This window comes from Pseudorasbora parva, chromosome 1 (assembly GCF_024679245.1).
Source record: "Pseudorasbora parva isolate DD20220531a chromosome 1, ASM2467924v1, whole genome shotgun sequence".
Classification (NCBI taxonomy): domain Eukaryota; kingdom Metazoa; phylum Chordata; class Actinopteri; order Cypriniformes; family Gobionidae; genus Pseudorasbora; species Pseudorasbora parva.
Genome location: NC_090172.1, coordinates 34,042,299 through 34,056,199, shown reverse-complemented (window position 1 = coordinate 34,056,199; position 13,901 = coordinate 34,042,299). Strand labels below are relative to the sequence as shown.

General features: G+C 38.9%; 1 protein-coding gene across 1 annotated transcript in view; it reads left to right on the top strand.

Moving 5' to 3' along the window:
• scrib (scribble planar cell polarity protein) overlaps positions 1 to 13,901 on the top strand; it is a 114,143-nt gene that overhangs the window by 58,698 nt on the left and 41,544 nt on the right. The window contains exons 2-15 of the mRNA XM_067438549.1: positions 3,293 to 3,410; positions 4,109 to 4,191; positions 4,573 to 4,661; positions 5,970 to 6,026; positions 6,150 to 6,213; positions 6,501 to 6,575; positions 6,768 to 6,912; positions 7,570 to 7,688; positions 8,527 to 8,726; positions 8,846 to 9,012; positions 10,347 to 10,477; positions 10,577 to 10,702; positions 11,273 to 11,449; positions 11,675 to 12,088. Coding sequence (XP_067294650.1) covers positions 3,293 to 3,410; positions 4,109 to 4,191; positions 4,573 to 4,661; positions 5,970 to 6,026; positions 6,150 to 6,213; positions 6,501 to 6,575; positions 6,768 to 6,912; positions 7,570 to 7,688; positions 8,527 to 8,726; positions 8,846 to 9,012; positions 10,347 to 10,477; positions 10,577 to 10,702; positions 11,273 to 11,449; positions 11,675 to 12,088 — 1,965 coding nt within the window. The remainder of the gene's footprint in view (positions 1 to 3,292; positions 3,411 to 4,108; positions 4,192 to 4,572; positions 4,662 to 5,969; positions 6,027 to 6,149; positions 6,214 to 6,500; positions 6,576 to 6,767; positions 6,913 to 7,569; positions 7,689 to 8,526; positions 8,727 to 8,845; positions 9,013 to 10,346; positions 10,478 to 10,576; positions 10,703 to 11,272; positions 11,450 to 11,674; positions 12,089 to 13,901) is intronic.

Here is a 13,901-nt window from a genome sequence, read left to right as displayed (position 1 = left end):
CAGCGATTAGCATATGGCTTTGTGTCAGTAGAAACCCTGGAGTATATTCAAATGATTGGGCTTTCCCCCCTCTTATCCCCTTGAGACAAGAGATTTATGCATTTTATTTCTGGAAAAATTCCTCCTATGGTGCAAATTGGCGATATTTACATCATAGGAGGAATGTTTGCCCAAAGGCTAAAGACTACAGCCAGCAGAGGGAGCCATTTCCGCATGTTTTCAACCTATGGGGGATGGGAGATTACACTCAGCTCGCAGGGAGAGCTCAGCAGGCAGCTACAGGCACTCATTTAAACGGAGCTATGGTGAGCAATGTAAGTCTTTTAACTTCTCGAATTACTTTCTATGAAAGTTAAGCTTGCAAAGGCATGAACTGAAACGTGCCAGACTGAACTCGCGTTGTGAATGTATGCCTCGCGCGAGTGCAGTCGCGATGACCTCAGCTCTCATCACGAGAGCTCATTTATCTCACTCCTGCAGTCAGTGTTGTGATACTCGCGCGGTGACTCACTCATTATATTTAACGGACGCGTTCAGTTTTTAATTGTAGTGTCTTCTCCAACTTAGTCACAGTAATCAAGTTGGTGGCTTTGGGAATGGCCTCAAAGGGCAGCGAAGCATTCTGGGAATTGTAGTCTTTCATTCCCATGAGACAAAAATACATTTTCTGTCTTTTCTCAGTCTAGAACGCACCAAATTCAAAAATAATTTCACATTTCCACTACATTGATGACCCAGTTTAAATACAGATTCATCTTCCTAGCGCTGAAGTACCCCTTTAAATGTATGGATTTAAATGCAAGATATCTTTAAGGTCTATAAATCACACTTCTTTTTTTAGTATATTATGTTTATTTACATTTTTAAATTAAACAACAAACAAACAAAAAAACACGGACCAGATGCAGTTATTGTCAGTTGTTAAAGTCACATTTAGTACAGCGGTGGGAGGAAAGGTTGTTGATACAGGAACACAGTTTACTATATTTAAATTTTTTCAAAATGAGTTTGATTTCAAGAAAGGGAAAATGTGTTCATTTGACTAATGCAAAGTTTTTCCATATGTATTTTGGATAGCATATCGACTATCCATACCTGAAAGGAGGGAGGAGAGGGAGACTTCCATTCCTTCAATATCAGTCTCTTGGCAACTATCAATCCCACTTCCAATGGTTGCCGCATTATAGTTGGAATTGCTCTTGCTAATTGAGAGCAGCCAAAAATAGCAAGTTCAGGCTCGGGCTGAAGGGGGAGTACCAGTCGAATATTTTAGACCAAAAGTTTTTCAATGAAGAGCAAGACCAAACAGCATGGGACAGCGTACCCTCTTAATCTGACTTTGGAATAATGTAAGGGGTGGACAATCTTAAATTGAATTATTTGGTGTCTGCTGTTTATAGAGCAGGAATGAATATTAAACAAACAGGTGTACCAAATAGATTCAATGTACAGATTATTAAGTGAGACCAAGCCCGTCCTTCTCCAATCATGATATACTATGTCATGCCAGGGAGACAGAAAACTATGGTTAAAGCATATAGGTCTTTGTACTGATGTATTGGTAATTTGAGAGAGCTCCTAATCTGGTTTAAAATTCTTACTGACTGTTTTACCACAAATCATAAATTCTTATAGGACTTGTTTTACTAAATCACACTTTTAAAATTAGGCTACCTCTAATGTTAATGTTTTCTGAGAGAATCATGGTTCTTCAAAGGGGAAAAAAATCTTCATTGTTTTCTTCATTCATTTTCATTTTGCATCCATCTTCTCTTTTTATAAAGCGTTTTGATGTTTTGTTCTTTAGTACCAGACAGTGAAACCAGAATTTCTGTTCAGAGACACAAGCAATCACACATACACACAGCAGTATCAGCCTTGTTCTTGGCAGTACATAGTAAGCCCTCTGTTGGGGCTGTTCAACAGCCAGCTCGGCACGCAGTGAGGAGAGGGCATGATGGGCCACGGCAGCAGGAATGTACTGAATGTGACCAGCTAACAAGTGAGCTCTTGATAGAGAAGCCTGGTGTTCAGTAACTGACATGCACAGTTTTACCTTCCCTTTAGATGATTGCTAGTTGTTTAGAGAAGTGTGTGGAGATTAGCTGTTGTCAGATTGATTAGTGGTCATTGGTTTCTTTTGACTTGTTGAAGGGGACATCATGCAGATTTAAAGCTGTAATTCATACTTTTTTGCGCTCTGGAGCTGCATGCGTCATTGCAGCCAGAGCTACTTCTCTATGTTTATGTCTATGGCGTGCTCCTCCACAGCGGTTCCTACCAGACCAGTCTGAAATAGTCCCAATATAAACACTTATTATAACTTATTATATATATATATATATATATATATATATATATATATATATATATATGATTCAGGGCAAGACAAAAACACTGTTTGGAAAATGTATTCATGTTGTAAATACTTATTATATATTTTTTGTAAATCTTGGAGAGAAAAAAACGTTACGGACAGCAGCTTTAAGTAATTTAGCTGATTTAAATGTCTTCGGTCTTCTAAATTTTTTGTCAAACTGTCATTTGCAATGAATTGGAGTAGTGGAGGAATGCCAGTATAACTAAATAACTGTATATTTTGTTCTAAATCAGACATTTATGCAATGTTTTTCCCAATGCAGTTTGTCTAGTAGTGATTGACCTATCTGGATTTTTCATTGTTACCAGCCTCCCTGGTTTCTACAAATCTGTCAGATAATGCCTGTTATGCAAAAATAATGGGCATTTACTATTATGTGAGATTTGCCTGTAATTATTTTTCAAATTTCATGAGCAATAACCAATTGATATAAGCTCTTAAACGGGAGGTGCTCTTCAAGAGAGTGCTCTTAAAGTGATTGCTCACCCAAAAATGAATGATCATTTACTAATCCTAATGTTGTTTCACCCCTGTATGGCTGTCATTCTTCTGTGGAACATAAAATAATATTATTTGAGAAATGCCTCTGTTTTTTTAATTTATTTGTTTTAAATGCAAGTCAGTGGTCACCAAAATGGTTCTTTCAAATATTGTTTGTGTTCCGAAGAAAGACAAGAAGGTTTGAAATGATGGTAAATAAATTGATTAAAAATTATGAATATTTTGGGTGAACCCATGCCACCTTCAAAATTACTGAATTCAATTTTTCTTTGCTGCCATGTGATTGCTCTTTTTTAAAAAGAATAGTTGACATTTATACCTAATAAAGTGTATATGTGCTTCCCTTGATTAATTAGTCTGGCCAGTAAGTGTTTTTTTTTTTCTAATTCGCATTCTTTCTTTCCATTTCAGCCTTTCTTCAAACTGCACAATTTGCGCAAGCTGGGCCTCAGTGACAACGAGATTCAAAAATTGCCGCCCGATGTCGCCAACTTCACACAGCTGGTGGAGCTGGACATCTCCAGAAATGGTATGCAAACCCTCTGAAAAATAGACCTGGCGTCTCAAACTGCTCCCATCTAGAGATATTTGCACACACTTTCTTACACATCCTGTATGTTTCCTTAAACAGAGCACTGGAATGTTTTCTTTGAGCCACGTCTATTTAAAAAGCGTTCATCAATTTCAACGGCCAATTGTCTTCTCGTGTGCCTCTCACAGCCCGAGGCGCATTCACTGTTAGTCTCAGGATTGAATGTGGGAATGTTGAACATGTTGGTCTGTATTTAGACTATGCAGTGTTATATTCTGCAACTCAGCAAATGAAGCAACTCTCACTGGGTCCCGGATGTGTGGCTCAGATCTTATATAACGCACGCACATACAGACAACTTCCACCACAGTCAAATCACCCTCTCCTCCGTTCCTTCAGGCCATCTGGTAGCCATTATTAAGAAGCCTGAAAAAGTGCTCATTTTGATGTGACACTTCTTCCAGTATATCTTGCTGACTTTGCCTCTCTCTCTCTCTCTCTCTCTCTCTCTCTCTCTCTCTCTCTCTCTCTCTCTCTCTCTCTCTCTCTCTCTCTCTCTCTCTCTCTCTCTCTCTCTCTCTCTCTCTCTCTCTCTCTCTCTCTCTCTCTCTCTCTCTCTCTCTCTCTCTCTCTCTCTCTCTCTCTCTCTCTCTCTCTCTCTCTCTCTCTCCTTCGTATTCTCTTTCCGTCTCCAGATATTACTGAGATTCCTGAAAACATAAAATTATGTCAGGCCTTGGAGATTGCAGACTTCAGTGGAAACCCCTTGACCAGGTTAGTGGGTTGGAGGAACCCCCCCATATCTCCCAAAGCTCGCACTCATATCAACTGACATTTTCTTTATTACGAAAGGTGTAGAGAAATTGGGAAGGGAGAAGAAAGAGCGACACCAAAAAAGCTTTACAAATGATCGTATGTTTTGTTAAAATGTTGTAATGTTATTTTGCTTATAGCATATGAATATAGCAGGCTCTTTGCTCGAAGCCAGTCAGTGTACGTGGCCATTAGAGTATGTCAACTTTATTCATCCCACGAGTGCTTCCCACTCCTTATTTACATTAAAGCAGGAAGACGAGTGTCGCTGCTAGCGGGACCGCTTTCACAGACCAAGCCTCTTCCATTGTGAGTCTCATTTTCCTTTTGTGTCTCTCTGTCTCAGGTTGCTGACAGCTTCACACAGCTCAGAGGGCTGGCTCACCTATCACTCAATGACGTGTCACTGCAGTCTCTACCCAATGACATAGGAAAGTAAGTCAATTTAAACATGCATTTAAACATTGCAGGCAGTCTGCCAGTTATTGTGTCCCTTCCATAATAAAATGTATTAGTGTTTGACACTGCAGTGTCCTTAAAGTCAGGATAAAAAGGAAGTAACACCTGATATTTTCTTCCTTATTGGTGTACATCAGAATGTAACAGATTATCAAAAATGAAAGAAAATTTACAACTTTGTTCTATCCATTGGTTGTTGATTGCCTTTCATAATATGGATGTTTTAACTCAAAAATTAGGTTTAAGCGAACTAAGGGTGTGTTCAAACTTGGCATGCGAACCCTGGTGCAATTGCTCTGTCAGAGCAATTCATTTGAATGTGTGAACGCTGCAACCCCGAACACTGGTGCGGACAAAACAAGCAGACAGAGACCGCTGAAATATGTGTCTCAGTCCGCTTCCAGTATCTGGTGCGGTTCAAATGTATGTAAACAAACCAAAAGTTGGTCAGAGTTCTCACAATGGGCAAAAGGACAGAGTGCTCAAGGGTGCTCAACCTTTTTTTCTTGTCATATGAAAAAATCTTGTCATATTTCAGTCACAGTGTTTCCCATCACAGTTCGGGACAGACACAGAACCATGTCTCCTCGCAGCAGATCTTCGTTTGTGTGTTTGACGGATGGATTCCTGCCACTGACTCCTTTATACATTTTATTAGCTCTTCACGATTTCTCCGCTGGTCAAAATCATATGTAGGCTACACACATACGAGCGAATTCAGCCCAGCACAATGCATTGTTTTTGATGTTCAGTTAATTCCGACAGGAATCCGACATGTTTGGCAAAGTTTAAGAGAAGACCAGCATTTTCACTAGATGATCGGGTTGACGCATAAAGTGCCTTGACATGAACCTGTACATGAATTAATTATTCACAATAAGATTCAATAATATGCTTTTAGAAAATAGATAGGGAATTTAAATGTCATGCATTTTATGTGCAAAGCGAGCATATGTATCAGTTAGGTCATATTTTGATATTGTACTGTATGCTTTCATGCAGGTATGGGTAAAATGAATGTGCATCAAATAGGAATACATGTGCATATTATTTTAGAATATTTAAAATGTCTTTGTATTATAAATACAAAAGGCAGTGAAAATGTTATAAAATAAAGCATCCTATTCACATACAAACACAGTCTCTCTCATCTCACACATGTACACACACACGGTTTTTGGCCACTGTTGATGTTGTACAGATGGAAGAGCCCATTACTCTTCCAAATCAAGTGACACACACCATCTGACACTTATTCTTGTCTCTTTCTGTTTGTTCTCTCAGCTTGTCGAACCTGGTGACTCTAGAGCTGAGGGAGAATCTACTGAAATCTTTACCCTCGTGAGTATTTTCTTAATAAACTGTTGTCATTAGATCCACAGAGCTCATGCTTTGAATTTACGCCCCAAAATCATTTTAAATGATGCAAAGCAAATGACGTGAAATCTCTCTATCATCCTCTAGCTCTCTTTCCTTCTTGGTTAAACTGGAACAGCTGGATCTGGGCAGCAATGTACTGGAAGTTTTGGTAAGAGGCAGACAGTTCTTTGGTGATTTATTTACAGCTGTCCTAAGATCAATTTAGTTGTTTTAGTTGTTAAATCATGCATGCCATGTTTACAAGTTTATTTAGAGCATATTGCCCCAGTGGATGTCTGATTATCATTTCCTTTACTGGCACCTGAGCACCTGCTGAGGAAAATATAGTATTATTTGCTTATTTATTTATTTTCTTCATTATGTGCTGCTTTTCATATATTTTCTCTTTTTTCCATGTCCTGTCTTTTAATCTGCTTCCTTTTTATATTTCTTCAGCCTGACACACTTGGGGCACTACCCAATCTTCGTGAGCTGTGGTTGGACAGAAACCAGCTCTCCTCACTACCTCCTGTGAGTATAGTTTGCTTCTGATTGGCTTATTATCATATGGGTCATTTGTCTGGATGGTGTTACATATCTAGTTAAAATTCATGCAGCTGTTGTGCTTTTCAGAAATCATTTACCTTCAGTGCAGTTGATTGCTTTTGTGCCTGTTCATAATTCACTTTCGGCTGACTGAAAGATGACCTCTGTGTTTAACAGGAGCTAGGGAACCTGCGGCAGCTGGTTTGCTTTGACGTGTCAGAGAACCGTCTATCAGAGCTTCCCACCGAGATCAGCGGCCTTATTGCCCTCACAGACCTGCTGCTCTCCGAGAACCTCCTGGAAGTCTTGCCGGACAGCATTGGTGAAACTTTATATCCCTCTTACAAACATCAATAAATACGAGATTGGGCTTGCTTTTGTATAGAGACATAGCCGCACTACAATAAACACTTTGTCCTGCCTCTCACCTTAAAGTCTGATTCATCTTACTGAAAACATGTGCTGCTCAGTCTAAATGAAATCAGAACCTTTCATGACAACCTCATGTTTACTCAACAAAAATGTCACTTTTCATTTTAGTCTGCTACTTTATTTGCACACTGAATTGTGACATTTAACTTGTGTTTTGTTATTTAGCCTTGTGGAAATTTTGAATCCTAGTTGATCAGTCTTCCCATGAGAAAACAATAAAATATTTGGTTTCTTTCACAATAATAAGGCATGATTTTGGCACTGTAAAAGCATGCAAATTAGAATGTATTATGATTTGTTTTTTGTTTTTTGGAGAATCACAGCACTGCCCTCTAGTGTCAGCAGACTTCATCATGAACATGTCATTACATGTTTAGAAATCATATTTTCTCCGCCTACGATCAATTATATACAGTTTATGCATGGTTTTATATGCAGTTTTTTTTCATATTAATGTTTTTGTCCTCTTGAAACTGTTGTATATCTTCTTTGTAGTTATCTCAAAGCATCTGTGGAAACTTCATATGCAGAATTATTTTCCTAACAGGCTCACTTAAGAAGTTGTCGATTCTAAAAGTGAACCAGAATCGCTTGGTGCATCTCACAGACTCTCTAGGCGAGTGTGAGAACCTGACAGAGCTCATGTTGACTGAAAACCTTCTACAGGTACATAACCCCATACCACCTGATCCTTGTGCTCTGCTTTCGTTTTGCTTACTATGCTAAAAAAGACTAAGAAAGATTGTTTTTAGAGTCTTGTTATATTTTATAATTTTATTATATAATATTATTAGTGAGAATTGTGAGAATTAAGTGACTAAAGATTGAGAGAGCAAGAGAGCTATTCATTGGAATACATTTACATCACATTTAGATCTGTTTGTTTTAGGAGTGTAAACTTGGATCCAAAATAAGTCATTTTGGGTGATTTGTGTAGATCTGATTTATTTATTTATTTTAAATGGGGGTGGGGTTATTATATTTCTTTATTGTGTTGTTTATTTTTTTATTATGTGTTAAAGGGTTAGTTCACCAAAAAATGAAATTGATGTCATTAATGACTCACCCTAATGTTGTTCCACACCTGTAAGACCTCCGTTCATCTTCAGAACACAGTTTAAGATATTTTATATTTAGTCCGACAGCGTTCCCAAGTGTATGCACACTATACTGTCCATGTCCAGAAAGGGAATAAAAACATCATCAAAGTAGTCCATATGTGACATCAGTTAGAGTCTCTTGAAGCATCGAAAATACATTTTGGTCCAAAATCACAAAAACTACGACTTTATTCAGCATAGTCTTCTCTTCCACGTTTGTTTTCAAACCTCAAATAAAGATTCACGCGGTCATGAATCAGCAGATGCTTTCATCCAAAATTAGTTGTAAATGAGTAATCAAAATTGATCCTAAAGGAGTTAACTATAATAGTAGTACCGAAAGCTGATGTGTCAGAGCAGAGCCCATTGTGAAACCTTCCCTGTGCTGTTTTTTTTCTTTTCAGTCCCTCCCTCGCTCACTTGGGAAGCTTAAGAAGTTGACCAACTTGAATGTGGACCGAAACCGCTTGAGCAGCGTCCCAGCAGAGCTGGGAGGATGCGTCAGCTTGAACGTGCTCTCCCTCAGAGATAACCGCTTGGGAAAACTACCAGCTGAGCTCGCTAATGCCACTGAATTACACGTGCTAGATGTGGCAGGCAACAGGTGAAAGATGCATTCTGTGGACAAAACCATGTCTAAGTCTCTATATCACAGGTTTTGGATGTGAGATGATCAGAGTAGGTGGCCACTAAAGGTACTCTATCTATTGCTATCTATCGCAGGTTGCAGAACTTGCCGTTCGCTTTGGCCAATCTTAACCTTAAGGCCATGTGGCTGGCAGAGAACCAGTCTCAGCCCATGCTGAAATTCCAGACAGAGGATGATGAGCGGACTGGGGAAAAAGTTCTCACCTGCTACCTGCTGCCCCAACAACCCTCATCAAGCCTCGGTAAGACACTCCACCATCCTCATGTATGGCACTGTCATGCAGGTTATAGTCGCACCCATAGTTGCTTCACATAGCCATATCTTTGAATAAACAGTGCCTCTATCCCTCATTGCAGCTTATTCTATTCTAGAACCACTGTCTCAAAGAACAGTTATACAAAATTGTTCTCAGATAATAAATGCAGATTATTTCACAGGTTAAATATCTGTAATGTTACAGGCAACTAATCAGATTAGAGCAAAGAGTACTTGTTTGAAAAACTGCCTTGAATGTCAGTAAAAAAGTGGTCTACTGTGTGTGGTCCATGGCCATGCTGTCTGAAGCTGAGACTGCATCCATAGTGAATCCATGATGCATCATATACAGTACAGGAGCTCCTTAGGGCTGTGTTCTCTCCCCTTGGCTATTTTCCCCTGTATACTACCTATATCATACTTTAGATCCATGAACATTTCAGTGAAAATAATAAAGTATGCGAACGACACAACCATTGTAGGCCTCATCTCAGACAGTGATGAAACAGCACCGCATGGTGGTGGACCAAGCTGTAAATTGGTGTTCGAAGAATGACCTCCAGCTCAACACAGCCAAAACCCAGGAATTCATTGTTGACTTTAGACGTAGGCCATTTCCTAAAACACCAATATAAATAAATGGCAATTCAATCACCATTACTGACTCCTTCAAATTCCTAGGAACACACATTAGCAATAACCTGAAATGGAAAACTTAACACTAATCAAATCATTGCAAAGGCTCAACAAAGACTTTACTTCCTCAGACAGCTTAAAAAATATCAAATCCGACATCAGCTCCTTGTTCTGTTCTATTCCACTATCATCGAGTCCATCATTACATCATCAATAACAGTATGGTATGGTAGCACAGATAGCCAAACAAAGAAAAAACTACAGCAGACTGTCAACAAAGCATCCAAGATCATAGGGAAACCACTGCCTTCAGTCGATTCCCTCTATACATATCGGACTGTAAAGCGGGCAAAGAAAATCATCTCTGACACCTCACATCCAGCGAACCACCTTTTTCAGCTCCTTCCTTCAGGGAGACCAAATGCTTCACAAACAGCTTATTCCCCATAGCCATCAGGACTCTGAACTCCTCTCTTTAGTTTAGATGTTCCTCTCATAAACTAAGCATGTTCATGTACCCACTGTATCTTGTATTGTCACATGTTGTGAAGTGTATTGTCTATTTGTTGTTTGTAGTGTACGATGATGTAGAGCTTAAACATACTGTACCGATAAAAAATTCCACCGGCATTGTCGTGTGGCTAAATAAACAATCTAATAATATTTTGTAATATACTTTTTCAGAGAATCTGTTGGACAGGAGCGTTGACGAAACCTGGCCCACAGACACTAATTTGAACAGGGTATCAGTCATTCAGTTTCGGGATGACTCCAAACACGAAGAGGAAGATGAGGAGACTGCTGCAGAGAGGAGGGTGAGCGTGGAAATGTTTACACGATTTTTATCATTTCTGAACAGCTGTTTACATGAAATTGTGTGTATGTGCTAATATGCTGTATATGTGAACCAGCAGGGTCTTCAGAGGAGAGCCACACCACATCCTAGTGAGTTAAAGGTGATGAAGAATGTCATTGAAGCCAGAAGAAATGAGGCTTATACAGCCAAACCAGATGAGGATTTGGAGTCCCCGGAATCTGAGGTAAAAGCAAACAAAGGAACAATTGTTGTTATTTAATTTGACTTTATTTTATTGAGGGTTCTAAGGCTTTTATCAGTTTTAATCACTTTGAATGGAAATAAATGCATGGAATAAGTTATAGCACACTGACATAATACAGGATATTTTTTGCATTTTTTTTTTTTTTTATCTTCAGAGATTAGCCGTGATTTATGTAATGCTATTAACGTCATGCACACATATCATTTTTTGTTTCTCTTCCCTCACATCTTACCCTGTTTTTTCCCTACCGGGTAATAATAAAATTACAATATTAGTCAAATAAATTTGTTTACCAAAAAATCTGTCAAAATGTCAGACATGAAAATATATTCCCTTCCACATAAAATCAAGAGACAACTTTGTCTCTTTGAAGAGAAAAGGAGATTTGCTGTAAAAACCATATTTTGCAAGTTGTATTTCAATTGTCACCTATTTGTTCACATAAGCCATTGGCGCTTAGACCTCTTATGATTGCTGCTTGCAGCTGTAATGTTTAATTTATTATTATTATTATATTTATCCTATTGATGTGTGATGATTTTTTTGCAGGAGAAACGGTTGAGTGGGCTGTCTAATCAAAGTCATGATTCTCAGGCATCCAGTAGCACTGCCTCCGCCACTTCTCAGGACGAGAAGCGTGGTATAAACAGTACGGGGATTGAACTTAATGATGGACCGGCTCAAGAGGAGGAGGAGCTGGATGAGATGGAGGTGGAGTATTCTGAGGTGAGCTGCACCATTATTGTTCATGCATGCAAATGTCTAAGTATGTTAACTCTGTTGTACATGTACACTACTGTATTGATTATGTTTAGGTTTGTGAGAATACATTGCAGTTAATTCCTTCTGTAAAAATATTTAATTTTTTTCCTTGATGCTAAGCTAAAATAATTCTGTCACTGCATTGGTAAGTTAGAAAACCATTTTCACAGTACAGTTTTTCATTCACAGCCTACTGTGCACTTTGCCGAAGAGCCCATCATTCGTGGTGGTGATGAGGAAGATGAGATTGAAGATGAGGATGATGCTGAAAGAAGCGACGAGGACTCCCGAGCACCACCTTTTCCTGCAGAGAAACAGCGGCTTATACGTAAAGACACACCACACTACAAAAAGCACTTCAAGATCACCAAGCTGCCCAAACCCGAGACTGTCGCCGCCCTGCTGCAAGGCTTCAGTCATGACGGCCTGTCACCTACTGCTCACACTCCTGAGGACGAAAGGGAGGGTGATGTGGAGGAGGAGGAAGATGAAGAGGACGAAGGAGGAGTAATGGTCAATACTCCATTCCTGCACAGACTAGAAACTGCTGAGCTAGATAATAGTAGGCTGAGTCAGATGAACTCATCCCTGCAGCCAGTCAAGGTAAGGAGGGCTCACTTTTAGGGGTTAGTGAAAGTGTATAGACCAGTGATGATGAAATCAGTTTATATTGTCTTAAGGTTTATAGTATATTGCGCGCATATTGAAGTAAATCTTCACTCTGGGTGACTAAATAATATCTATCATTAGCCACTGGCTAATTAATTCTTAGATGTGTGTTAGATGCCCAGTAAACATTTAGCATGGATATATTTTCACTTGCTGAGTACTGACTGAGCACTTTCAAGTTTCGCTCTAGTCAAGTGATCTGTACGATTTCAATTGAGCTCAATAGATGCACGGCATACCTGTGTGTGTAGAGGGTTGTTTATGCAGTTGAGGTGTTTAATAATCGCATGCTCACACATCTCAGTGCAAAGGAAGAGTTTTTTAGACCAAGTTATACAAAATACAGTGCTTAAACCCTGAGACCACTAGTTTAAATGTCAAATTACATTTTTCTAATATAATACAAAATAGTTCATTTTAAATTATATTATCTGCAGAAAATTTTGAGTCTAAAACACAGATTTTCCACATGTAGTCTTATGCTTTTGAACCACACTGTATAATTATTATTATTTTTCAAATGCAGCCATTACATCCATTCTGTGTGTCAAAGTCATCATGTCATTGGAATGAACATTGGCACCATGCAAAAAGTATGCCAAGAATATCTTGGACTGTTTTTCCTGAATGATAAATGCTTGTTTATTGTTTTGATGACCTCTGCCCCTGGTCTGATTGAAAGGACGAAACCTCAAATGAAAAAGCTTCTCCTTATTTTGCCCCACCCTTTGTCTGTGTTTAGCTCCTCCTCCACAGCTTGACTCCACCCTATTGAGCACTGCTCTTGCTTCTCATCATCATTTGCTCTCTCTACTGCCTGGGGGAATCAGTGCACACTGCCTTCTTTGCCCACCCTTCCACAACTGTCTTTGTGCTGATCATTTTAAATTATACCTGAGCTTCACTTCAGTGAAATTATATTCATTATTATTATTGTAGTTATCATGTAGAATTATGCAGACTCCCATTGGTCTTAAAAATGCATATTTGAAGCATTCAACCTACAAAGATTGCTTTGAATCCATTAGGGATTTTACTGGGAAATGTATTTCATACAAACATTTCATTCATCTTTTGCAATCATTCATTGACTTCTTAAATGCATTTTAATTAAGCTCAAAGTATTCGAACCGGGGTCAAGAACTCTGAGAGAGAGAGTGTGTGTCTGTCTATGTGTGTGTGTGTGTCTGTGTGTCTGTGTCTGTGTGTCTGTGTGTCTGTGTGTGTGTGTGTGTGGTCTCCAAGACTGGATGGCTGGTTGGCTGAGGAATGCTTCCTCAGGGCTTGTGTGTGCATGTTTGAAAAAAAAATAGTTTTCTCCTCGAATGTGAATATTGACATTTATGTGGATCTGGGTAATTGAGTTATATCAGTGTTTCACAGCACTGACTCACCAATGATTTGTCAGGGTTGATATTGACAACCTGTAACTCTGGTTGCTTCACCCAAATGCTGGGCTTTTAGTTTTCCCTGTCAAGTAATTTTTAGCCTTCGTTTGTAAAGTGTGATATGGCTGTAATGGTATTTTTTATTCCTTAAAGGTGCACTATGTTAAAAAAAAGAAATCTGTAAAATATCCAAAAAATGCTAGACAAATGTTATATATTTTGTTCAGTTGAGTACTTAAAATACCCCAAATGTTTTCAACTATTTGAAAATCTTGAGAAAATTGCTATTTTAACCAAGGAATTGGGACATGTGAGGGAGTCGCCTGTAGATTGCGTCATATTTGCATTACCCTCGGTTT